The sequence below is a fragment of the Syngnathus acus genome, chromosome 24, assembly GCF_901709675.1.
Source record: "Syngnathus acus chromosome 24, fSynAcu1.2, whole genome shotgun sequence".
Taxonomy (NCBI): Eukaryota; Metazoa; Chordata; class Actinopteri; order Syngnathiformes; family Syngnathidae; genus Syngnathus; species Syngnathus acus.
This window is the reverse complement of record NC_051108.1, coordinates 2,451,850-2,478,896: the sequence shown is the minus strand read 5'-3', so window position 1 is coordinate 2,478,896 and position 27,047 is coordinate 2,451,850. Positions and strand designations below refer to the sequence as shown.

Genomic DNA, 27,047 nt, shown 5'->3' with positions numbered 1-27,047 from the left:
TTTTGTGAAATATGCGAGTGGTCGGCGCTAAGTTTCACGGCGACGCTGGCTTCAAGCGTCCTATTTGGGATAAGTGGATCCACTCTGGTGCCAGCCGACTCCGGAAGATGCAAAGTCGCTGGAATCTGTGTATTCATAAAGCATCTCCCCTGCCATCTGTTTACTCGACAAGACAATCTGAAAGCCCGGTGTTGAGATTCACTCGAGGATATCCAAGTATTTGCTCCGGCTGTTAACGAATGTAGCTGCGCCGGTCACAACATTAGGTACCCCTGCACGATATAATCAGATCCAGAGATGCCTTTAATTAATTAATTTTTAAATTAGAGATGCAAGTAAAGTTTTCTAGTTTTTTGTAGAACATTAGGTTTCATAATAATAATAATAATATTAATGTGAAATTCAGGTTTGTAAACCACTGTAATGACAAACACATCCCTGTAGATGGCAGTGTTGCATTGCTTCAGCACAGCTTATGAGTAGAAGAAAACGATTTTTGCCTTGTCGTTAATTTGGAAGAGTGAGCGTGTTCGACTAAATATTAAAAGTAATTTGAGCAAATTTGTGTCGCCTTTGAATTAGGACTCGGGAAGCGGCTCTCAGATTCAAAACGGACGGTGACCCCTGTACTAGATGCTGCTGTGACTTTAAGAGGACAAGTTCTTCTGACGGCACGCAATGAGCATTCCTTTCATGCTTTGTGAGGCTCCGCCGACTTGTGCCTAAATCCTCAACTTCTCCGTAATTATGCAAATGGCCCAGATGGCGACACGATGGCTTCCATTCTCTTTTGATTTTTCTGACGCTGCAGATGGCCGGCGTGTAGACCCACGCATAGTGACACTCACTCAAAGTCAATGTTCACGCCGCGTTTACGATACCATTGCGAGGGAATCTCATTTCCATATGTGCCACCAGCATTACTACGACTACAATTTTATTTTTTCTTCCTGTGATTCTGCAGCCTTTCTTGTAAAAAATAGGAGTGGGCGTCAGCATGATGTCCTTATTGACACGTTTTGTCATCTCCGTGTGTTTATGATGACAGCTCAGCATTCATAACGGCTACATTTGCATTTTTCCATCTTTTATTTTGCATTGTTATTATAAAATGAGAGAAAAAAAAAATCTCATGGTGCTGATAGTTCTTAGTTTCAAAAATGTTGGTGATTCCATGATGTAGTGTGTTAAAATACATTTACAGCACTGGTCTCAAACCTGCGGCTCGGGGGCCATTTGCGGCCCACGGGATGATATTTTGCGGTCTTGACAGCAACAATATTTTTTTAAATCACTTATGGGCTACAGTAGCTTGTTGTTTTTAGTGTTAATTCATACATTGATTGAGTCCATAATGATTATTCTTACCATAATACTGAAATATCACAAGAACCCATCAACGATTGAAACGTCAGATCCAAGAGTCCAAGAGCTCCTATCATGTATTTATCGGACTGAAATACAATCCCGCTCTTTGGTAGCGGGACTGCTGCACATATCCCTGGTGGAGGTCCATCGACCCACTTGGGAGATGTTCATTGGGGGTGGAAGCTGATAAGGTGCGGGGAGTGTTAAATCAATAACATGTAGGCCCATGCTAGGACTGCAGATAGGCATCTTTAAGCGACATATCCGCTGGATACGGCCTGTTTGAAGTCGTTAATCAGAGCGATAAGCCTCCTCGCCACCTCCGCGGATCCTGCTTTTGTTTCCTGAAACGTAAACAATCATGCCTCGGATGTTAAAACAGTCCCCTTCGGCAAGGCTTTTATTTGCTTTGGTCAAATATTTTTCCTCCCTCCCTGTGGAGTGACGGAGTGGATATTTTTAACATACAGCGTCGTGGTTTGAAAAGTCAGAGAAATATTCTGTACAATTTAACTTGAGTGAATCTTTGGCGTACTTTGATTTGTTTTGGGGATGTGGGGGAGAAAATGCGAACTCCAGGAAGGAATCTGGGAACTTTGTGGCGGTCAAGGTTGCTCCAAATCGGAATTTTCCTGCTCAGCGCTGTCTATCACTCGTCATCCATCTACTGCTCTCTCTCGCTCTCTCATCTCTATCTCTCTCTCGCTCGCTCGCTCTCTCTCGACTAACCTTGGCACCACGTCACTGGCTGTGCAGCAGTGCAGTAGAACGGGAGTGCATGCAAAGCCACAGTGCCTCATAGGAGGAGAGTGGGGGCTGCTGCACATCGCTGCTGTGTCCTCTGCTTGGCGCTCGTCCTCCCCGCTCCCGCATCCTCACCTCTACAAGCCGGTGCTCGGGCTCCTTCTCCCCCGCCGCCAGCGCTACCAAAAAGCAACGCGCACCTCAGTCACACACCTCCTCTCCCCACTCGGACCCCCACCCCCCTCCCTCGACATGGATGTCCCGTCGTTCCTCGACCCGAAGGATTGTTGCGCGTTGGTGCAGTGAGCAAGACGGAGGACCATGCCGGGACTGCTAATGGATTTGGGGAGAGCGCGAGTGACCATGCCGTGATCTTCACGCGGCCATCTCCAAAATAAGAAAGCAACAGCGACCGTGACTCGGAAGGGAAATCGGGGGCTCGAACCCACGCGCCGGCGGGATTAAAAAACCACGGTGCATTTGTTTTATTACCCCCCGCAAACAACATGAAGATTACCTCCCGTCCGCTGATGATAAGCAGTGTCGTTTTCAGGTCCAAGCTCAGCGTCATTCTTCTTCTGCTGCTCTTTCTCGGTCACTCTCGCGGGATGCCGCACGTCCTAAGATTCGGTAAGATCGCACTTATTTACACGCTTTGTAAACAATGCGTGCGCCCGAGCCAGTGTGGTGGTGGTGGTCCACATTGAAATGACATTGGGAGGGGGGTGGGGGGCGATTTGTTCAGACTCTTTTTCCATCTCAGCCAGAGTTGGCAAAGCCCTGTTGCTGCTGCTTTACTTTCTATTGCAATGCTACTGTGTGTGTGTGTGTGTGTGTGTGTGTGTGTGTGTGTGTGTGTGTGTGTGTGTGTGTGTGTGTGTGTGTGTGTGTGTGTGTGTGTGTGTGTGTGTGTGTGTGTGTGTGTATTATTTTATATTTATTATTTTATATTTATATTTTATATTTATTTATATATATATATATATATATATATATATATATATATATATATGGTATGAGGAGAAGTGCTATAGCAACCAGACAAATAGACCTTTTTTTTTTTATTATAAATTAATGTCTTGCTGTTTAAACTATTAAGTCGAATCCCCACACGAAGCAACAAAGGCATCAGGGGCATATTTTGTCAAACCCTAATTGGTCATTTCCTTACTCTGAAATGCCAACACGTCTTCTGCAGTGAATGTTTGTGCGAAAACAAAGAGCCCAGGTGCGCATCTACACAATCAATTGACTTGGCACACTCTGCCCCCCCCCCCCCCCCCCCCATACACTCTACTACTTAATGTTATTGGCATCGACATCCCTTTGAAGCTAATTGGCTAAATTGGAAGGTGTTGTAAAAGTGCTACACTCAAAAGTAATCACATGGTGCATGTATATGGAAGACTTTTATAATTAATGCAGAGCAGCAGTTGTGTTGTTTGGTCTCCCGGCATCTTTGCTGTGTCTTTTCCTTGGTGGTACACACCGTTGAGTGGACAGGGCGCTTTTCAAGAGTGACAGCCTTGACAGTCGGTGTCGGCGAGTGTTGACAGCACGTCCTTGCAGGCCCCTTCACCCCGGGGGCCTTATTTGAAAGTCAGGCGACGTCTGCACGACCCGCCTCTATGACAACGAACTGGGTTTGTCTCCCTTGGCCTGTCCAGCCACTTCCGAGTTGAGGTCTGTCCAGTTGCAATTTCCTACGGCTACAGCAACTTTGACATTACAAACTTTCTAAACTTCAGATTTTTTTGTTGAAAACTTATTTGACAACTATATAGATCACATAGGTATGATGTTGACTATTTTATTTATAGCAGCAGTTCCTGCACTAAAATAAATTTATCAGGGCGTGCGGGTGTTGGTAACGCTGTGGCCGATGTGTGTAATTACAGAAGATAAGATCTAGCCTGGCTTTTGTTGTCCGGTGCATTTTGATGAGAAGCATGTGGGCCGCGCGCAGGCTACATCAGACAGGCATCACAGTCAATATTCACGGCAGATAAGGGCTGATTCGTGTCACCGGCAACATTTTGCTGCAGGATAAATCTGATAATCGTTTTCCTCCACGGCCTTCTTCTGGTGCCAGACCATAAAACCCGCTAAAAAATGTCAGTCTGACACTTGTGAGACACTTTTGTGTTTTCAGCACCATGGACAGCGACGGGCTGCTTTTTGGCCAGCAGGGCAGTAAGCTGATGTAGAACATTTGTATTTTTCCGTGAGCAATTGAAATGAACTGTCAAACTAGCCCTAAGATAAAGAGAATTACAAGATGTGTGTTTCAAGCTTTTAAGTCAGCTAGCTTAATGCTAACACATAATGTAAAACAACATCGATGGGTTAAGGAATAGCATCTGTGAGTCCGTGTGATAACACTTTCAGCAACATATATTTGAACACTAATGGTGGAGCAACATATGTAGACAGACAATGTAACAACACTTACAGGCATATATTCTTTATCCTCTGCTTGGCATCATTACACTGGATGATAACTGATCTCCAAAATGTTTTACACTTCCTAATGGAAAACAAATATTAACTGTCGTACAAGTATAAAAATAAGTTAACCATTCTTAATACTGAACCCGAGATAATGGTAAAGTAATTTCCGTGGCAGTCCCCTTTTAATTTACTAATCGTCACCCAAGTGTCAAAAGAAAATAACAGCTGTTAAATATGAGGAAAACATGGAGACAAACAAAGCAATTTCCCTTTGCCAACAAGTCCGCCTGCAGATTTCTATTGTATATTGTTCATCTCTTCTCACATTCTTCTCAACCGCCCTCATTGAGGCTGCTTCTTATTTTGGATTAAGTGTCACCTAAAGGCTGAAGCAGATTTAGGAGTAGATCCACATGGGCAGAGATGAAATTAGTTGTGACCAACTCCTACGACCTTGAACACAATAAGCACTTTAGAAAAAACGAGTAATCAAGACCCGATACGGATTCGAGGATATCCAATTACACGCATGTTCCCCTAGCTTCCATTGCCATGACCCATGTCTGAACAACATATTTTCAACCAAGATGCGACGTTTCCAAAGGCCTAGTTTCCATGTTGTTTTCATTTCATGAGAACTGACATGAAGGACAAAAACAATGTGTGTACTATTTTGCATACAGTGCTGTCTCCCGCTCAGCCAAAAATAGATGACAGCTACAGGGTGGGGCCATCACATAAGGAAAAATGTACCAAGAGCCTCTAGAGTATCGTTGGTCCTTTTCCAGTGCATGTCCTGTCCAGCGAGATGTGCTGAGTCAGCATATAATCCCAGCCGCTTCTGCAGAAAAGCCGTCCGAAACGAGGAGGTCAGCTCCCCTGGGCCTGTCTGTTTTCTTCCGGTGCCCGCTCGTGTTCTGCCAAGACAGGCGGGCCCCGCACGGCGCCCGTAGTATTGTTCCGCTGTCAGTCGTTCGTCCTCGCAAACGCGCACGGGCCCTGTTGAAACATGAAACCAAACAGTGGCCTTTTGTCTCGCTTCTTGTAGCGGCGGCCTAACCTTGTCGCGCAAAATGCTTGACGAGCTTTTATAGTCATCAGCTGAAGATACATGCATTTTTATAGGAGCTGCTGCAGCTTTTTACACGCCGTAATAAAACACACTTGTACCTTTATATCTTGCTCGCTCGTGCCTACGGAGGGCACTAAACGGGATGTTGTAGTCATGGATACGGCCAGGACGTCTCTCTGAGTCGCTCAAGTAAATATTTAGCCACTTCTTTTACGCTCGCTGCCCAAAAGGAAGAAACTGGAAAATGTCCACTTTGGATATGGTGGAAATCATTCAGATTCAAAGTTGCAGTCACGGCCGTTCGCTTATTTTGGACTCGTATGAGTCAAATGAGGCGGAATGCAGCGAGGGGTGGCAGCTACTGGTAGGCCAAAAAAAAAAACCAGCTCATTTATTCATTCACATAAGCAAATGAGTCACATAGTGGAAGATGTGATCTAATTTCTCTTTAGGGTCATGCCGACTTGTTATTCATCAAACGCCTCTGGAAGATGAGGAAAAAGACGCCAAGTCAACATTAAGACGAGATGTTTCTTTTTATTGCAATGACCAAAGAAGGTGCGGCGCTGGGAGGTAGACAGATAGCATCATCCTCAAACACTGCTCCAAGCATATTTTCCTTGCTTATTCCCTGCCTATGTTTATGTTTTCCGTCTCGTGTGCGCTATCAAAGCACAAATTGGTTATAAAATAAATGTATACAACAAACGCGGCCTTTCCACTGCTAAGTAGTGAATTTTATACTTTGAAATGCAGCAAAGGTTGCCCCAGTCTCTTTCCATATAGGCTTTAAACATATTTAAATGTATTAAAACGCGTTTGTTAACCACTTATTTGTGGTTATAGTTGGTAATAGTGGAAAAACACTGAGGCGTCCAAAGCTAACTTAGCAAAGAGGCTAATGTTAGCATCCAAGGCGGCCATAGTCTGACCAAAAGTGAGGTCCAGAGGCATAATGTGTTCCAATTGTGTCAGTGTTAACTAATAACTTAATAGTGGCTGAATGCACATCAACGAGGATTTTATGTAAAGTGCTTTTTTTATTTTTAGCATTTTGATGTGCAGTGGACTTTAGGGTGCTCATAGCTTGCTAGCTAGCTAGCTAGCATCTAGGGCTGCAATCAAAAATCTGTTTGTTGAAATCACATGTCAGAAAAATCGCAATTCAGTCGTTTTCATAAATGTTTCTCCCCGAGTCAGTAACATGTCGTGGGAAAGCGTGGCCCTCCCGTGGCCTCTGCGTGAAATTGAGGGTGTTCCGAGGACACTCAAAGGGAAAAAGAAGCAATACGAAGGGAGTAGTTGGAGTTAATTAACTCAGCTTTTTTTTTTTGCTGTGTGCCTTGCTGAATTATCACCATGGCGGAGTTTAGTTTAGGATTGCAAGAATTAGAGATAACACCCGGCGCCCCGGCCCCGGCCCGGGCCCACTGCCAGCACATTCAGCGCAAATACATTTAAAGAGGCACAAAGCTGCTTAGAATATTCATGTGTCACTTGGCCCTGCGTGGCGTAGCTTATAGAAATATGAAACCATCTCCTCTCTGCTGGCAAATGATTTCCACGGTTTAAAAATATCTACTGTGGGTTTCAAGAACAAAGAGGAGATTGCGCTGACATTAGCATGCAGCAGCACACTTGGACCTGGAGCGGCGGATATTATCTGGATGGATTTCCAAAACGTGTTTACCGTCTTTGAAGGTCTTGCCTCAAACGGCGCATTGATGACAGATTCATGCTACAGACATCCGAAGCGAAGACATTTTTATGCATTTATATTCACCATTGGCACCAAGGTTTATTTTTAAGCGTCTAATCCAATCAAACCGACCCCTAAAGACGTTTTTTTTCTTGACCTTTCACTCGAGGTGATCGCGACTCAAGTGTTTCCCCCGCAGGGTGAGGGGTTATGTATGCGATCGTCCTAAGCGAGCGCCCCCCCCCTCGAGAGAAGCCCCTGCTTGCATATCTCGCTTCCTCGCCCGTCCTGCTCAAGCGCTGACTGAAGGTCAAAAGCCCAGATCGCTCACATGGAAGGAAACGCGAGACACGTGGATCTGTCCAGCTCCGCTGTCCTAGGAAGATGAGCGTGAGGAGGGAAATTTTATGTCACGCTGGGCTGGAAGGAAAAAAGGAAGCCATAGGAGAGCGTGTTCAGTGGGAGCAGATACCAAAAAAAAAAAAAAAAAGTGAAGGTCAGTTTGCTGTTCTGCAGTCTCACAGAGTCAGAAAAATACAAAAAAAATTCAATATTAAGAATGGGTCGACTGCAATTTAAAGAAATAGCAGTAAAAACAAGCAAGGGACTCGAAACCCTCGAAATCCCACATTTATATTTTATCATCCTCCCACATGCTTCTCTATATTGAATCGTGGCACATTTGGCTGTGAGACATTAGGAATCGGAAGAAGAGAAGAAAAAAAATCAATGTTTGTATTGCTAAGCGGAATTAATAAAAAAATAAATAAAAAACTGGCAGCCGCGGCGAGTTAACGGCGCCAAGTCCCGGATGGCGCCGCTTGTGTGCTTCTATCGCAGGTTACCATCTGTGAGAACGCAAACGCGTTGAAGAAGGCACAAGCGTGAGAGATTGGATTAAAAACACTGCGCATGTTGTGGCTCGCCATGAGCCGCCGAAACTTTGGTTGCTGATCAAGACGTCACTGCTCTACATAAGACCCCCAAAACACATTTGGACCAGCTAATAACTTGTAGCTGTGACAGACTTTCTTTCTTCATGTGCCATTTTGTACGTGGGCTCGGTAAATTTCCGTAAAGTTTCTGGTAAATCATCATCGTACCTTTCTTTGGCAGTTTAGCGTCACTGTAGTTAAGCTAGGTTTGAATGTGGACTAGCTTGTAGCTTAGCTCACATAAATTTGTCATATAACATCATCGGAAGCTGTTCTGAATCAAGATTTAATATAACAAAAATATAAAACCTTGGGCAGAATACATTGACATGACACATTGTAAAGAAAAGCTAATATTTATGCAGCCGAGAGAAACGCTAGCAAATGAAGACTGGAGTGAATAAATACAATTTCATGAAGCCAATATAAAAATTCAGTGGGTAGAATATTATAAGTCAAGTTTCTGTTCCCGCCACTATTAGCATTCCGTGACTGCGATTTACAAAGAGGACACAAGGGACCCGTTGTTCCGCCGTGGTAATTAAACTTATATGACGACTGCTTGAAGAAAGCAAAACAAACACGGCTTGACAACGGTTCACCGCAAACGCAGCCAATAGCGCTAATTGGCCGCCACGCTAAAATGTTTGCCCTGCACTTCCGTTGTGATTATTACACCTAAAAAGTGACATTGATTGCCTCTCTTCCGGAGACGTCAGAGCTCGGAGGGTCGGCCCCCGCACACCGGGGCAATTATGTGACATCCAAGAAGCCAAGGAAACAAGAAACGGCAGAGTACAGTAAATGAAAGCATCGAAGGTCAACTGATTAGCACTCATGGGCGCTGTTGCTATGACGCTTGCCACAAGCAAGTTTCACCTTCCTCTTTTCCCGGCATAAGAATGAAACGCAAAGTTGACTGCGCTAGCTGGTTGAATAGCGAAGCAAGGGCGCAGGAGCAGCAACCATTCAGGCCGATTCACTTCCGTCATCTTCATTCAATCAATATCCAATGTCAAGTAGGATGTCCGCTGTTCTTCCACCGAGCATTTTAATAGGCATAATACTTACGGCATTACTCGTGAAGAAAAATTTGGGCTTCCTTTTTTGTGTGCGTGGAATTGATTGATAATTAATAATGGTATATAACAACAAAATGCGAGCAGAGGAGCTGTGATGTTAGCATTGGAAGCTAAATGCTAAATCCTACAGGCAGTGTTATTCTGCTTCTGACAAACAGCAGTTCAGAACAATAATAATAATAAAAAATAATCATCATTTTCCCACACTCAGGCACACACTCCTCCTAAAATATTTGTATTTAACAAGCGCTAACTGTTTTACCTTTACTGAGTGTGATGCTAGTCTGGCAAACTTTTTCCTTCAATCTGTTTTTGAATTCCAAGAAAACTTGAAGTGTTTAATCTACCAAACGGCTTCACCGTCTATATGCCCCCTTTTTATTTTTTTTCCTCTTTCAGACAAAAAGCTCTCCATTTCCCACTCAGCAGGGTGGTAACCAATGTGAGACACACGAGCTTAGAAAATCTTTAATTTTCCACCAATTTCACTGTTTTCGTTTATCTTCCTTTTCCTTTCCGGATCTGTTCGCCTCTGGCTTATTTCCCTCCATTAAATCAGCGCCTGTGACTCTTTCATTTCTATCAGGGCCGCCCTAGCGCAGATTGCCGCAATTGGCCTTTTGTTGTTGCAAAGAATGAGAAACGGACACACCTTTGCAGCAAAGTGCAGCTTATCGACTTGCACCCGGAGTCGCGTTTGTCAACGCAACTCACATTTTCCTGCTCTCGGGCTGAAAGAAGTGAGAAGATGTTTTTTTGTGTTTGTGTGTCCATATCTGGTCAGCTCAATCTTCCGTCTTTAATCCGCCTTTTGTGACCTCTTTGTACCTTTTTTTTGTTCTTGTCCATTTTTCTTCCTACCCCCCTCCCCTCTTCATTGAACCGTTCAATATTTATTTTCGGGGGGTAGTGGTTATTTCTTCTGACAGCTTACTTGGAGTTTAGCCATCATTCTTTGTGTGTCTTGGCATGTGAAGAAATTGACAATAAAGCAGACTTTGACTTTGACCTGCTGACACGGTGCGAAGGCGAGCTTTTTCAGACAGCGTAAATAAATACCCCAAATCACACGTCTTTGGACAGCCGTGTTGAAACCCGGGCGGTATAGAAACCTTTTTTTTTTTAAACAGGCTATTTAGACAGGAGGTTAGAGAGGTCATGGTGAACTGGGAAAGTATTTGGAAAAAGGCAAACGAGACTTTGAAAGCAATTGGATTTAAAATAGATCACCTCAGAGATTCTAAAGTTGAACACGATTTATCCTGGGAATTTGGTCGACTTTTGATTGGTTCAGGTTTTGAAACGTGAATTTGGATAGGGTTCTGATTTTTTTTCTCTATTTTTTTTTTGTCCTTCACTGTCCTTTGTTTGAGTGCCTTGTTTGTCTCGGTTCCTCGGCAGGTCCCCTCGCTTCTTTGTACTCGCTGCCATTACCTTGTTTTCTGTTCCACTGTGAGAGCTGCTTCTAATACATTCCTTCGCTTCAATATCAACCACAAAATATTTCACCTGATACTTTACCGACAGTCTATCAAGGGTGTTCCTTGAAAAGCGAATGAATAAGTCGTAGCGTCTCAATTTGAATAACAAGGTGATTTCAGAGTAAGGATGAATGCGTGTAAAATATACATGACTTCCAGCCTCCCTTTTGCCCAAACCAGCTGTGAGCATTAAAGAGCTTCCTCCTGAATTAATTTGTGACCTCTTGGCTCTGCTGCTAGATAACATCTGCCTCTCGACAAGAATGAAAGTGTAATTTTACAGCCATTTTGTTCGTTTTACAATGCGTAGGAGAGCGGAACATGGATGGCTTGATGAGCAGGGGAACAGTGAGAATTAGAATAAAGGAAAAGGAGCAACGCATTTAATTGCAGCGTGAATGGATTATTTTATTTTTTTACTTTATAGTGGAACAAGATTAAAATGATAGACATGTAGACACGCAGAGAGATGATTAAGATGTAAAATAAAATGATGTGATGATGAGCTGTAGAATAAAAAAAATATATCACCATATATTAAAATTGAACAGTGGTAATAAGTAATGTAAAGGAAATAAACTAAAAAAGTTAATCGGTCATTGTTAAATATTAAAATATTTTTTAATAATTAAATAACAATTAAATGCTAAAATATTTGCATGGGTTTATTTTTCTTTATGTATAAAATTCTGAGTTTTCTTGGTTACAGTATTTTCTAAAATTGAATAAAGTGGTATCTCATTGAAGTGAGAAATTAAATACATTTTCAGAAATGAATCCATTTACAAGTATCTCATTCACAACAAACCAAAACAGAAATTTTCACCAATTCAATAGAAAAACTTTCATGTTTACCTCAAACATTATGAGAAAAAAAAAATCTGTCTGCAAAAAAAGTCCAATTACAGCAAGTTAAAACTTTTCCCCACACATCACAAAAAGATGCTGGTCACTCACTGACTGCACAAGGTCGCAATCCCCGCAGAATCCCGCCGCCTCCCTTTTGGTTTGTTTTCAAGCTTAACAGCAAGTCACCTATGCTCTTGTTTGAGCTTTCTATCCAGGGCTCATCTCGCATGGCCGTAAATACTTCACAGTACCCCGACGGCGTCATAACGGCCGAGACCCTGACCGTTAAAATCCCGCGAAAACATCATTAAAAAGGAAATAAAAACAATGTTGTCGAGGATGGACTGACTCGCCGCTTCTCGGCATGCAGCGGATAATTAGCATATCGCTCTTGATTAAAAGCGAGTTAAACGCGAGCCGTGCTGTGAAGTCGCCATCTGTCACCTGCGGAGGCCGTCGGGGAACATACGTATGCGGCGGCCATTGGATAAGAATTACACGGGGACATGAAAAGAAATGTTCAAGTATTAGCGTCATGCTAACACCGCTTTCCATTCTGCTAACATTGGTTTCGGTTCTTCTCCGGCTTGTGTCGTGTCCTGCTTTGACATCTCACCGCTTCGAGCGTAGCATTTCTATGCGGAAACGCACTTGAACTTTGCAACCCGGAGGCTACCATATTGGCAATTCTCATTTTTATACATGGAATGTTGCACTCCACAATATCATCTCTCCCAGGTCCTTCTCTTTCTCATGCCGACTTTTCCAAAACCCACTCGCCTGCTCCATATTCAATCATTCCACTCGTCTTCTTTCATCGGCGGACGGGGTCCTGCCCGTGATCCGGGATTTCTTTTAACTTTTTTTTTTCTTATATTCTGTGCTTGCACCTGCATGAAATAAGTCAAATTTACAATTTAGGAAAAGATTCCGAACAGGCTTTCATAGCCCCCCCAATAGTCTAAACAAGGCATTCTGATTAATATTACCCTTTATGGAATATGAATGGAGTCACAAAATCCACCTTTTATGTTCATCTTGGGGAGGGCCGGCCATTTTGTTATTTATACCCCTGAAATGAAATACACCGACTTACCAGCCATAACTCCCCAAAAAAATAATAAAAAAATATTTTGGACCATCAAAGACTGTCAAATGGGTTCTCATCTGTGTCTTTGATAGCTCAGCCGCCAAGTGGTATCGATACCCTAGTATCGGGTCATTTTTGAAGTACAGATGGAGTACAAACATAACGTATTTGTACTGATATCATGTTTTTTCTGTTTCAGCGACATTCATAACCTCAGTGCAGACAAGAGCTTACATGCGGACACAAAGTCATTTGAGAGTCTGGCACGCGGGGGCCTGTAGAAGTGTACTCACAATTTGGCACAATTAGCACCAAAAGGGCTGCCTCCTTGACAAATTAGCACAGAAAACGTCAGCTGGTAGTTTAGCGCAGCCACTGCGAGGCCTTGCAAATTAGCACGTATTTAGCGGAGTTAGCTGGCACATTATTGAGAGCGGCGCCAACGCGGGCAAATGAGCACATCTGTTGCCGGCGCGCCCCATGAATACACGTTATACGATCGCCGCTGCCTCTTGTTGGAATCGCCTCAGCTTGGCAGCGCCTTTTCTAATTGAAGTGTGCACACAGTCCTAATAGGAAATTGATGAGATGGGTCGTTTGGCAAAAAAAAAAAAAGGCCAGCTCGTTAAGGACCCCCCGAGTGAGAACCTCAAAATAGGCCCTAAATATTTCTCATAAATTGCATTGTAACTACCTGAGAGTTTCAGCGAGCACCACAGGTCCGGTCTTGAAAGTCTCCCCTTTTTTCTCCCGGCCGGACTTGTGTTGTGACCGACAGCTCGGTTTAGGCTCAATGCTGCCAGTGCGTGATTGTGTGCGCTCGCATGCCTCCTCACTTCAAGTGTGTGAGTCAGCCGGAGCCTTAGCGGCCCCCCGAGTGTCAGGGGACAGTTGAGCTCGCTGTCAAAATGCTCGCGACTGACAGGAGGGATTGTGTTATTCTGCTCACTTATCATAATGCCGGACTGAGCCATGAAGGGAAAATTTGAGCACTGGTGAGTCAAGTGGAATACTATTGATCTGCGGTGCACACATTAGATTTATATAGAAGTTGTGAGATTGACTTGTGTGTTTTTTTCGACCGTTTTTCAGCAATGATCAATAAAAGACAGAAAGTAGAAGCTGCTGTCAGCCACAGCTCACACTCACGCGCCACTTAGCGGCCCCGCCTCTTAAAGAGACACGCACAGACCGACACTACTGTTTTCTAACCGATTTGTTATATGTTTGGAGTGTGTTTAAAAAAATATTTTAATACATTTAAATATGTTGGGAGTGGCTCCTCTCTCCTTTCTTCCAAGCATCGCCTCACATTTGCAGGCTAATATTCGTGTAGCGTTCCTGCTGGGAATTTACAGGGGGGGTTCCATCACTTATTGTGACCCCACTAGAAATGGGTGGCGGCGAAGGGGCTTTTACGGCGTGCTCTCACCTGGGCCATTTAGCCTAACGACGCTTTTTGCTCACCGGTTGCCATGGCAGCGCGGGCCCCGTCGCCATCCTGCAGCTACAACCGCCGGTCATTAGTCACACAGGCAAGCGGAGACAGGCCGTCCGCACTATCTTAACGTCCTTCCTCTACCAATCAGCCGCTCGCGCTCGCAAAGTGCCGCTGCCTCTCAGCCGTGGTGTACGTGCGGCAGTCGCCATGGCAACATATCTGACTCAATCTCCGTCAGCATCCTTGAGTAAAGAAAACTAATTGTACTTTCATGCATTGTGTACCGGCTAACCTTCCTCTGGCTGTCCACGCATCAAGTCAACTTCCACTTTACGAAGTAATGAATGTGACTTCGGCGTAACGATTGTGTCTTAACTATTATCACCCCCCCCCTATCTTAAAAAAAAGATAATAAGCCAATTTTCTCTGCAACACATCAAGGCGCTCAGTTTGCCATGCGCATATTAGAGGGAGTAAAGCACACATATGAAAACGCCCTCCCACGCAGCACTTTCATTTCCACTCGCCTCTCACTCTTTGCACTCACACACACACTTCCTCTCGAGAACAGGAGAGCCCATACACACATAGTGAGACACTCAAATGGGCAGGCCTGTTTTCTCGCAAGGGTGATTATCTCGCATATAACTCACGCCGAGCTTTCATTTGCACCATAATTCACACCCGTCCCTCTGATGGTGGCTCTATCGTTTATACACACACACACACGGCACTCTCCGCTGTTATTCACACACCTGCAGTCATTTGGACCAAATGTTGTGAAAGGATGGGTTGATCACGGCACACAGGCTATTTTGCCTCAATTATGAAAGTGCACTTTGTGGAAAAAAACAAACAAAAAAACAGCTCCTCGGCATAAATTAAGCACATCAAAATAATTCTGCATCTGGTTCTTTGGAAGGTGCCGCACCAACACGAAGACGTTTTTTCCGAATTGAATTAGCAAGTTATTATGTGATCATTTTGCCAAGTAATTTCATTTTCAATTCTCAGGACAGGCCTAAATGAAATTTTCCCCGTACTGGTGTGAATAACCTTAAATGATTTTGGATGAGCTAAGAATGTCTTTTTTCTTTTTTTTTCTTAAATAGTAGTGGTTCAATTTTACAAACAAAATTGCTATTCCTAATTAGAGCTTAATAGTGCTGTTGCTGAATAGGTTTCTCCAACTGTGTTACTCTGCTTATAGATAGTAGAGCATAGTTTGAAATCACAAAATAGTTGTGCCACATAAAATCTGCCTAGCAACATGTATGCGCAACTTGTGTAACTTGTCGAGAAAAATCCTCACGAGTTACAATTCAGCCTGTATGATTTTTTTTTTGTCCCTCAATATTGCCATTGATTATGATTTTTTTTTTTCAAGATCCTCATCCCACTTTTATTAAGCAAATACAAGCAATTAAGAAGGAATAATGTAAGAAAATTAAAAACAACAAACAGATTCAGTTAAAACCATTTATTACAATAAATCCAAAAATTTAAAAAAAATAAAATAAATACTTTTTCATAGCAACTTAACTGGCGACCAGTGTTTTCCACTTTTGGCCTCAAGTCAGTTGAAATAGTCGCAAACTCCCCACAACCTTAAACAGGATAAGCGGTCTACTGTCAAAATGTATTTTTATTTCTAAAATTGTCCAACTTAACCCATGAAAAAAAAAGATTTGCTGTTAATTTTCCAGCCATTTTCAATCCGACTTTCATGTCCGGGGCCGTGCAGGATGTGTCAGCCCTAATGCTCATTTGAAGTCTGCTGGAATCCACCGAGCGAGCTCTGCCGTCTCCCGAGAGGCCACGAGGCAAGAGCGTAATCATTGTCTATTAGCTGCCACTGACGTGGATCCAATCATCTCCCATTGCAACTTTCAAGTTTTTTTTTCTTTTCTATTTATTAGTTTTTTTTCTTAAATGAATGTGAGACGAGACAGGCAAAAAAAAAAAAAATCCATTACAGCAGTAATGACAGCATAACAAAAAGGCCGTACATTAGTGACTTGATGAGTTCAAATTCATCCGCTGTCACGTTTCATCTATTTAACCTCGTTGGGCTCTCTCGTCGGCCTTGAGGGGGAAATAAAAATGTACAGGTAATGTAAATCATTATTAAACGCAGCCCTGAAATGTTGGTTTGGTGCTTCTTTGTAAAAAAAAAAACTCATTGAGAAAAATCAATGCAAGCATTTGGTTTATTTAACATTGCGAACGGCACTGAGGGGACCATTTGATGCTTTAATGGCTTCGCTTCAGCTCAAAATAATAAACAAGTCCGAGGGGAGCTGTTTCGAAATTAACTACACCTCCGTGGTGATAATTTAGTCCAAAACACTCTGGATTGGTTGTTTATTGTTGCTGGATGCTCATTAACATTATAAGGAAAAATGACAAATCTCAAAATGTATGCTAAGTTTACCTCTTTTTTTTTTTTTCCTTTTCTGGTTTGATGATTGATTGAAATCAATAGCGGGAAATGGAAAAGTGAGCCCTTCTTGTCAAGGCCGAGTGAGGCTGTTAAGGAAGGTCGCCCGCCGCTGAACTCAACCTTTCATCCGCATGCTATTAATTATACTCGAAAAGCGCTCGCTGGTAACCAAATGCGCTTATGTCGCCTGTCAACGTCCCGCTCGGCACCTTCACGCGCTATTTCAAGTATCCGTCTCAATTTGTTCTCGTAGGAAATGATGGGAATTGAATTCAGCAAATGTCCGTTTGTCCGCCTGCAGGGGGAATATTCGAATCCATCGAGAGCGGCCCCTCGGGAGCCGAGGAACTCGCCTTCAAATTTGCCTTGAACACAATCAACAGGAACCGCACGTTGCTCCCCAACACCACGCTGACCTACGACATCCAGAGAATAAACATCTTTGACAGCTTCGAGGCCTCCCGTAAAGGTCAGTTGCGCAGGTGGACTCTCAGACAAAAAAAAAACATTATTGGCTCTCATTTTTTTGTTTTTCTGGCTTTCTCTCGTCCTCACCCAGCATGTGACCAGCTGTCCCTCGGGGTGGCGGCCATATTCGGGCCATCGCACAGCTCGTCGGCCAACGCGGTCCAGTCCATCTGCAATGCTCTGGGAGTCCCCCACGTCCAGACCAAATGGAAACACCAGGTGTCGGACAACAGGGATTCCTACTATGTCAGCCTCTACCCGGACTTCTCGTCCCTCAGCCGAGCCATTCTGGACCTGGTTCACTTCTTCAAATGGAGAACCGTCACCGTGGTCTACGACGACAGCACAGGTACAGGTAAACGGCCGCTGCTCCGTTTCTCCTTTTCTTTAAACCCCCAAAAAGCCATTTCCCGGTAAAAGTCACAAGAGGTAGTTGTTGTTGTTGATAATGCTTAAAAGTGCTAATCTTTTTGCCGTTAGTCGCGAGAGAGGGACCAGATGGAATCTACAAAAGAGACACTCGGTGTTGGGCGAGTGCTTTGCAACCTGTCAGGCTAATTCAAAAATCAATAGTTTACTGTTCTGGTTCGCTCCTCCGGGTGCAGCTCGTGTCAGTCTTTCCTTGCAAAGACGGCGGTAGCAGCACAGAATTTAAAAAAAAAAAAAGAACAGAGGGAGGACCACATTACCCAGAATGACCCAGTGTCTCTTTGGATTAATGCAATGGCGCACTGTGCTATGTGTGCTCTGACAGCCGCCATTAATAACACACAGACACTTGATCTCCGTGAGGGGGGTGTGTGCTATGAGCCATTTTGTTTTTCTCCGTCCGCTTTGTGAAGGGTCTCATAATGTTCCTTTTAAGCGAGCAGTTGTATTTTAGCCTCTTGATATCTTTATGGGCGAAAAGGTAATTGCCCCAGCGAAGGCATTCAAATAGTACACAATTTACGAGCTTTTGGGCCCAGATGGCAGCTTAATGCAAGAAAAATAGAGCGAGTTATGAGGAGCTTTGACGAGTGACACGGTGGAGAAATTATCACCCCCCCCCCTCACAAAAAAAATAGCTTTCTTAATATCTAAAAGCCCGTGTCGCTAAATAAAGTGAACGAAAAATACGATTATAGTCACACGTTTAATTTCGCCAGTTGGCTTGGATGAGTCACATGACCACGTTGACAGCGGTCGGTCGTCTAACGAGGGCTGCTCCAGATCCTCCTGCCGTGGCGGCACGTACGCTTTTGATCAGTGTTTCTCTGCAGAACTGCACCACAAAAAAAAAAAGAAAAAAAAAGCAATTTCCTAAATGATGGGCTGTCGTGCAAGAAGGCCTATTTTCTGTCCTTGCTATTTGGGGATGGAACCATTCCTTCCATCTCTTCTCTCCATTCCAAAACATTGAACTTGCTAAGACTTTTAAAAAAAAAAATCTTGGTCGCCAACCAGGAAGTATTTGAATACACAATTGTATTGTTGGATGACATAAGCTAACTCCTGCTGCTTGTATGTCATATCGCAGCATGCTAGCCCTTTGCGCGTTAACCTGGGATGATATGGCCGCATTCATCTGCGCCGTCCTCTTGACCTCCGCACACACTCTACCCGGGAGCTCAGCATGTTGTCCAGCAAATCGCCACAGTGTGAAAGGTGACATTTTGCCGTCCCGCTCGGAGACTCCCTCTAAAGGAGGATTTAGGCCCTGCGTTGAATACACCTGACGCTTTGAAAAGTGTGACAGCTGTGTTGCCCCGCCCCTCCCCTTTTTCCATCGCCACCACCACCTCCACCTGGCCCCGGGCTCACAAATCACACAACTTCATGCTTCAGAGCCTTTAGCTAGTGATTTGGAGCCTATCTGACGGCTGGCGGGAAAGACTATCGGAGGGGATAAAATATTCACACACAGCCGTTAGAAGATCCAGGGGGAATGTCTGAAGGCATTAGCTCCAACCCACAAATATCTACACTGACAGTGTTTCGCAAACGTTCAGCTCCCTTGACAGACTTTTTTATTTTTTTTAAGCTTAACACCTCCCAGAGTGACAGTATGAACAATACAGCAGACTTTTGTCTCGACCATCCGGGTCCAGGTAATCCAGAAAAACGGAATGGAAGGCAACCGGCCCGCATCTCGGACGATGACGCAAGAGTCGTGGATTCCCCTCGGAGAGCTTTCGGGAGCTTCGCCACCATGGTTTTATTTTTTACGACAAGACATCCATGTTGCTATTTCACACCCCCATCCAGAAATCCAGACTCACTCCCGGGGACCCCATTAAAGTGCTCACACAGCAGTTCATTTCAACATAAGAAATAGGCTCAGCTATCTTAAAGTGGTTCTATAAAGAAAAAAAAAAAGAAAAAGAAGAAAATCCTATCTCTCGCCACTTCTCAAAATACCCTGGGCCCTCCATCCATTTTTATAACCATGACAAGTAATCATCTCTCCCATCAGTCCGAGCGCTTTCATCACTGAACTCTGGAGTTCTTCTCACCGGGGGGAAACTCATTGTCATCTCATCTCAGAAAGCTTTCGACCCGAGCGTGTGGTCCGGACTGGAAAAGGTGAGGATGACAAAGGTGCCAGCTAGACAAACACGACCCGACTAATCAAACTTGCAATTTTCTTTTCTGACTCTGTGTGGAATTTTCTTGATAGGCCCATACTGGTGTTTTTGCTCTTCAAGTATGAGGAGGAGGATCAATAGTGTGGATTAAGGAATCGCGCAATCGAGCGAGGAGTATATTACGATTCTTCGCTATCGCTTCAAAATGGCGGCATATCAAACAATGCGCACACAATGGCGTCTTTTTCAACGCTCCGGCATTGTTGCGTCTCCTTTGTCCAGGACTCATTCGACTGCAGGAGCTGATCAAGGCGCCGTCACGATACAACATACGTTTGAAGATCCGACAGCTGCCCACGGAGACCAAGGACGCCAAGCCTCTTCTCAAAGAGATGAAGAAAGCAAAAGAATTCCACGTCATCTTCGATTGCGGCCACGAGATGGCTGCCTGGATATTAAAACAGGTACGAGTGCTTCATTAGGATTCAGCAGCCAGAGGGAAGAAGCGGACATTTTATCCAGCTGATTTTTGAATCCAATTAAATGTGAAATTTACATAATGGAAGAGGGGGGGGGGGGCAGTTGTCATCATGTTTTCTTTTGTAAAAAAAACTCTTCCTGGGGAAATGAGCTTTAAACTATAACTGCGGAGGCACTTTATTATTTTATGACATATTATTACCGATCGGCAGCCAAAACAAATCGTCAACAAAGGGAGAAGACGATTTGTAACCGATGTTGCCGCTCAGTTTTTCATTTTTATAAAGTCCTGACCAAAAGTTCCTGTTATGACTCTTTTAAAAAAAAAAAAATCTGATGCAAATGATTCAGATGGAGTCTCGGCCCCGTGCATGTGTAATCGCTTTATGAAATATGAGATCTTAGCAACGAAGCCGCCCGTCTTCATGGCACAATAGAGGGTTTTAATTAGAATATCTAATCTCACTCACATGCATGCTAAATTCGTTTAATAGGGGCACATTCTTTATGAGAACCGCGGGGCTTCTTAATGAATGGACCTCGTCCCGGCAGCATATTGTCGACTGAATTGCCTTTACAGCGGCGTCTCGACTGGAAACAACAAGAATGATTATTTATCGAAGAATTAAAGCAGCGGTTAGGAACATTTTTTGCTCCGGGGCTCCCCCAACAGTTGTGAATTGTAATGTTCGCTAGTAAACAATAATTGACGTCATATTTCTATGGACAAGTTGACAGACGCTGAAGGCGATTAATGAACAGACGTTGTTTATTAAAAAGCGATGACGAGCCAACACATAGTTGAAATGATTACTAAGCAATTTGTAATGAATTTATCATCAACTTTTCGAATCTTAAAAAGGAACCAGTCCTAGTAATTAAACCTGTGGGGTACTTAAGATGGCGCCTTGAGGCACTAAAATGCACCACGACTGCCACCTTAATTTCTGACACTGTGTCCAAAACAAATATGATTGATGAAATGTAAAAACAAAAAAGTCAGACTTGTTTATGAACTCACCGAAAATGTCAGTTTAAAAAATTGGCAATGAGAAAGGAGCTGCGGCTGTAAGTAAACAAAATGATAATTTTAAAGATCATATGCCTTCTCTCATTCTAATCTGTTTTTCATTCCATCCTTCTGAATGTCAGATTTAGTTAGTAATACAAAAGTGCATTATTTGACTAAAGAGACGTGATGGTATTCTGAAGTAATCCATCCCCAAGTTTTTTGGGGGGGTTGGATTTGGCGTGTAATTGCAGATTGAATAAAAAATCTTTCTGATCTGTAGGCTCTGGCCATGGGGATGATGACGGAGTACTATCATTATATTTTTACCACCTTGGTGAGTCAACTGACATTTTCTTTTATATAGCCGTGATTAAATGACGTGTTGTTGTTATTTTTGTTCTGTTCCATTAGTAGAATTGCTTGTCCAATTTCCATCTGCTTACCTGCTGCGTGCGTCTTTGGTTTCTGAGAATAACTCATCCGAGCGCCAGTTCAAAAACAACTCCCCATTATTTAAACTATCACCTGACTTTGTTGTGATTGACAAGGTTGAACTTTCCCAACGCAGGCAGCTAACTATAAATACACCCTTTTGAATTTTCCAGCACATTCAACTTCAATTGATTTTTTTTCCTCAATCCCCCTCCAACCTTTTGCACTCAAATTCGCCATCCCGGAATCTCAAGAGGAGGAAAGAAAAAAAAAAAAGCGGTTTGGAAAATATTTTAGTTCGCTTCTGACAGCGTCGTTGTTTGATCAAGCTTCTACAAAGGTAGCCGTGGATGAAACAAGGCACATCTTGGCTGAACTCGAGCGAGGGGAAGAGGTCTTGGAAACCGGGCTAATCGCCCTGACAAGATGGTACTGTCAGCTATTAGGTCCATTATGGCCCTAATAAACATGTGACACTCTTGTTACCTGGCTGCTAAAAGACGGGGGTTGAACAAGACCGACCTGGAAATGACATGTGACAGAGCACGGCCAACCTCATCAGGAGATGATTGGTGATTAGAGCGCGGCGCCAAAGGATACGGCCAAAGGTTTTGGGACGTATGATTCAGTGTGACCAATTTTTTTTTATGGTTGCGTCCCAATACTTTTGTCTATATTTTGTGTACAGTATATTGCAGCTTGTCAGGTGACTTTCTCATCATTGTGTCAGATTGGAGGCCGGTGCTGCTGTTTGTTGGTGGCTAGCCAAAATTGCGTGCTGCGTTCAGGTTCAGGCAGCAAACTGTGACACCGGCGCTCCGTTTCCGGACGCTCTGTCAATAGCGCTTGGAATGCCAGAATGCGGGACATTTGAGTCGTCCTTCTACGTGTGTGTGATAAATGGCAAGGCACCAAACGCCTACCTGTAACCTTGAAAGAATGGTGGGGAAAAAAAAAAAAGCTACTGCCTCAGCAAGAGCTAACATGATAATGGGAAAACCTTCAGCTGTACTTTTCGTGTTCTTTACTTTTTGCTGTTAAGCGCTCCGATTTTCCATCATGAAACTTTTGCCCTTCCAGGACCTTTTTGCCCTGGATATGGAGCCGTACCGTTTCAGCGGCGTGAACATGACCGGCTTTCGCATCCTCAACACTGAAAACTCTCAGGTGTCATCCATTATCGAAAAGTGGTCCATGGAGCGGCTACAAGCTCCGCCCAAACCGGACTCGGGCCTACTGGATGGATTCATGACGGTAGGCCCAAATTTTTAATTTGTATTTATTGTTTTATTTTTTTTACTTTTTATTTTTATCAGATGAGCTCCAATCCAGCTGATAACCTCACGGCCTCTGCATATTTTCACACATATTCATAAAATTTGATCTTCTGCGGTTTACGGTGTTTACGCTGCCTGACGGTTCTCAGCAGTCGAGCTTTGTGTCGGTGCCGCTGGGTTTTAAATGCTCAGTAATGAGCCGGTGTGAATGGTAATAGGCATTTATCTGCCCTCCTGCTTCTCTCATCCCTCCTCTGGGAGCCAGGCCAAAATATGACAATCTGTCAATGTTCACGCGGGAACAGAGAGAGAGAGTTGGATGGGCTTTAGCCGCATCGGATGTAAATTACGGCCTTGTTTTTTTGGGATGCTATCCAAGTCCGCGTGGGATAAGGTGGTTTGAAAGTGAAAAAGAGGATACGGAGCTCGTCGGGAACAATCAAGGTCCTTCTTTTGGCGTTTGTTGTTGGAAACAGTCGATTTAGTCGGCCAGCCTTCAAAGCGCGTGCGGCTTTCAGCGGGTCTGCCCTTCATCTTGGCATATTTAAGATCACAGCCATTGAAGACGGAACCTCGAGGAACCGAAAAGGTCAAACGTCTGATCTCACCACGACGACTCCTATTCCACTGTTGTTATTTTAGGTCGTAAACAAACATTAAAGCTGCAGGCGCTTGATTGTTGCCGGGTCAAAGTGGTTCACGAAATGACAAAAATAATCCTTTTTTTTTTTCTTTTTTTTTTTTTAACTCACATTCACTTTTTTTTTTTTTTTACAATGTTAATCAACTTGCACGTTCGTGCTAATCCATAGGCAGAGGATGCATATCCGTCATGAATATTTCATAATTCTCCCTGAATTAAATGCCAATACTGAAAGTGGAGAACGTTGAGCCGCTAAATTAGCATTTGCTTGAATCATTTGTCAGCTTCTCTGCCCCATATTGGCATATCTCTGAAGACATTGGGCTCGGTGGGGCTCTTTTAAATAATCATAAGTCCAGAGGCTCTCGATAGACTATTTCATTAGTGCCGACTATTTATAAATCCCGCCGCTCTCCGCTCACGTATTTTATTCTTTAGAGTGTTCGACCCTTTATAATGAGTGACAACAGAGATAAGAGGGTGAATATAAAAAGCTACTTTTAATGGTATAATAAATGGGGCCTGCTGAGGTGGGGCGGGGGGGCACGACATGTAATAATCACATTTTTAATTTTTTAGTTCCTCATTTGAAGACTTTGTATTATTATTTATCAAATGTACCCTGAAGCCAGCTCGGAGGGTATCGTTCAATTAAAAGCTGGGGGGGAGGGAGCTGCTGCGTGACCTTTCACCCTTGTCTCTCCTGCCCCCCCCCGCCCCCCACAAGCCTTTTATTTCCTTTCCCTCGTGCCTTGTTCGTATTCAAGGCTGGCTCCAAGAGGCAGGCAACAGTTGTATAGCGATGGTTGCCATGGCAACCAGTGTCAGTGTCACCTTGTGGTTTTCCAGGATTGATTGACTGCGAGGAGAGGGGAGTTGTTAATGGGGGGGGGGGGCATCGCTAGCATTAAAAGACACGTGTTGTGTGTTTTGCTTTTTATTTTATTTTTTTCCTCTCCCACCGTTTGGCTGACATGAATGCAGAGAGGTGTATAATCTCAGTGACACTCTGCGCCTTGGGTGAGGCCGAGTGTTGTGTCAGAGAAGGCTGCATAATGAGAAGCCCTTCTTTGCCCCTGCAGCCATGAACAAGCAAAGTCTCTTTGGACCTGAGATACTGATTAGTCCGCTTCATTTCTGGATTTTTCTTTTTTCCCAAGCATCCCCCGAGGGAGAAGCCACTCAAACGTGAATTAAACTCCATTAAAGACCCACAAGCTGCGAATGGACGTATGGACGGATCCATTCTGATAATTATTTTCTCGCTCGCCTATAATTGTTGCCTTTAGCTAATAAGATTCGGATTCTTTTTTCCATTTCTAAATCCCCCTTCACTCAGCTCAGACTATACTCGGATTTAATTGAAGGCGAGCGGAGAAAAAAAAAAAGCAGATTCCCAGATGTGTGCCTCGCCAAGGATTAAAGCCCAACCATTTTCTTCATCTGCATCATTGCACTTATGTCGGTTTCATTGAGCTATAATTACCCATCGGGCTCGGCGTTCTCCGGTGTCATCTGCACAATAGGAAATTCTGGTGTAATAGCTCGTTATAATGACTGGCTCATTAATTGAGATCAGTTATTTGAATAATAAATATGACATGATGGGGCTTGCTTCCTATGGGACGCTGTTAAACTAGAACCATGGTAGATGGATCGTGCCGATGCTTAACGTGCTCGCTAAATTAGAGTGGAAACGGCAATGTGAGCGTGCGTGGTGTCATTGTCCTTATTTTTCCTATTTTTGATATAAATATGCACTTTTATCATATTTATTTATAATTATTAATTTATGTATACATTATATGTATTATATTTATATATTTTTATTATATTTATATATTTTTTATTATATATTATATATATACACACACACACACACACACACATTTTTCCAACTGTAGCGTAAGCAGGTCTGGAACTGTCGACGTGTAAACTGTCAACTAGCTTCTCGACATGCTAAATGTGCTTGTTTCACTTCTGGCTTGCGAGGAAATGGCGCCGTTTACAGCCAAGCAGATTTGCGTAAACACGATTCCATGTCGTCATGCATCTGCCTCCCTTGGTCATTGCGTGTGCCTCCATAGGAAACAAATTGCTTCCTGCTTTCAAGGGATCCTCGGGAAATGATGCATGCACTTGTGATGTCCCATTGCACCAAGTCTGCAACATACGTTCCCCCCCCACCCTCCCTTTTTTATTGGGCACTCAATTCTTTCATGCTCGAGATGCATGTCGATTTATGCGCACTTAGCAGGGAGATTTTTTTCTCCCCATCATTATTATTTGTTAAAGACTTGGCATGGCCATCATTTGCATTCCTGCTAGCAAAATAATTTATTCGCAGACTCTTGGCTCATCTGGATACGAATCACACTCGTTTTGCTTTCGCTCGAAAGTCGGATTCCATTTTATGGTGGCACTACACCGAGCGCCCATTCGCACATTTCAAGCAAATTACGGTTATCTGCAGGTGCTTAGTCCCTTCTGGTCCTACCCCCCTGGTCAGCGGAAGACATATTCTGCAATTCTGCCTGAAATAAATCGATGCACAAATCGGATTTACTAGATATTAGATTCAGCATTTGAGGGGTGGTGGATTTATGTTATTTGTTCAAAGCTTTGCAGCCTAAATTAAGTTTTACACAGCACTGGGTGTGCTTGCGTGAAGCATCCACACCTAATATCATTTCGCCAGACATTAAGAAGCGGGGCTTGACTGACAGCTCAGCACTGTTATCAGTCGGCGTGTAAGCTTATCATATATTGCGCCCTGTCAGCAAGTCAGCAAACATTCCACGGTGAGCCTTATTCGGCAATACACAAAGTGTCACCCGAGTCAACTTTTTGGTTTCATTTGCAGCAATACAGAAAATAATGTTGCTTCAATTTGGCGAGGTTAAAATTGCCTGGGGATTTTATTCCCGAGGAGAGCGAGAAGCTTTTTAAAGACGACGACTGTGGAGAGCAGACACTCGATGCCCTGTGCCGGGCACCACCAGCTGGGCTTGGCGCAGCATCAACATCATTAGCGCCGACGCTCCATCGGCCAAAAGAAGCCTTTTTGTGGGGGAGAAGAGGCAGGAAGACGCAGTCTAAGGAAAATTGCCCGGTGTCCTGGTGTCTTATATAATAGTCGGCATCAGAAAGCCGCAATAACGGAATCATATTGAATCGTTTCGACGGTTGCGCTGGCTTGGAATGCACTATTAGTTATTCATTTTATGACAAATAATTTCCCTTATCTGCTCAGAAGACTAACAAAATCTCAAAATCGAAAATCCATATCAGTCAACAACAGTTTTTTTTGTTTGTGTATGCACAAGATATAGGTTTGTGATTTTCTGTGGCGCGTGAGTTGAGACGGGGGGGCATGTGTGTCACGGTCACACTCATGCTCAGGAATATTGCCTGGCCTTGGGAGGAGGAGGGGGAGTGGCGGCGGTCGTGACAAGCCATCATCACCGGTGGAGCCAGCCCTCCCATCCATCTCCTCATAAAAACAAGCACCCA

At 43.7% G+C, this 27,047-nt stretch overlaps 1 protein-coding gene and 1 long non-coding RNA gene across 3 annotated transcripts in view; one reads left to right on the top strand and one right to left on the bottom strand.

Annotated features, from left to right (window-relative positions):
• Positions 1-1,112: 1,112 nt before the first annotated feature.
• LOC119117870 lies at positions 1,113-2,718 on the bottom strand. Its single transcript, XR_005096618.1, has 3 exons — positions 2,630-2,718; positions 2,098-2,291; positions 1,113-1,712 (listed from the first exon to the last, which is right to left on the bottom strand). It is a non-coding gene; the product is annotated as an uncharacterized LOC119117870 (long non-coding RNA).
• Positions 2,290-27,047, top strand: part of LOC119117869 (glutamate receptor ionotropic, kainate 2-like) — a 40,566-nt gene continuing 15,808 nt past the window's right edge. The window contains exons 1-6 of one of the 2 annotated variants that reach the window (XM_037244473.1): positions 2,290-2,742; positions 16,957-17,124; positions 17,215-17,472; positions 19,973-20,154; positions 21,463-21,516; positions 22,695-22,868. In XM_037244473.1, the coding sequence (XP_037100368.1) occupies positions 2,619-2,742; positions 16,957-17,124; positions 17,215-17,472; positions 19,973-20,154; positions 21,463-21,516; positions 22,695-22,868 (960 nt within the window). In that variant the 5' untranslated portion in view covers positions 2,290-2,618. Of the gene's footprint in view, positions 2,743-16,956; positions 17,125-17,214; positions 17,479-19,972; positions 20,155-21,462; positions 21,517-22,694; positions 22,869-27,047 lie in introns of both variants that reach the window. The other variant, XM_037244472.1, reaches the window with a different exon arrangement.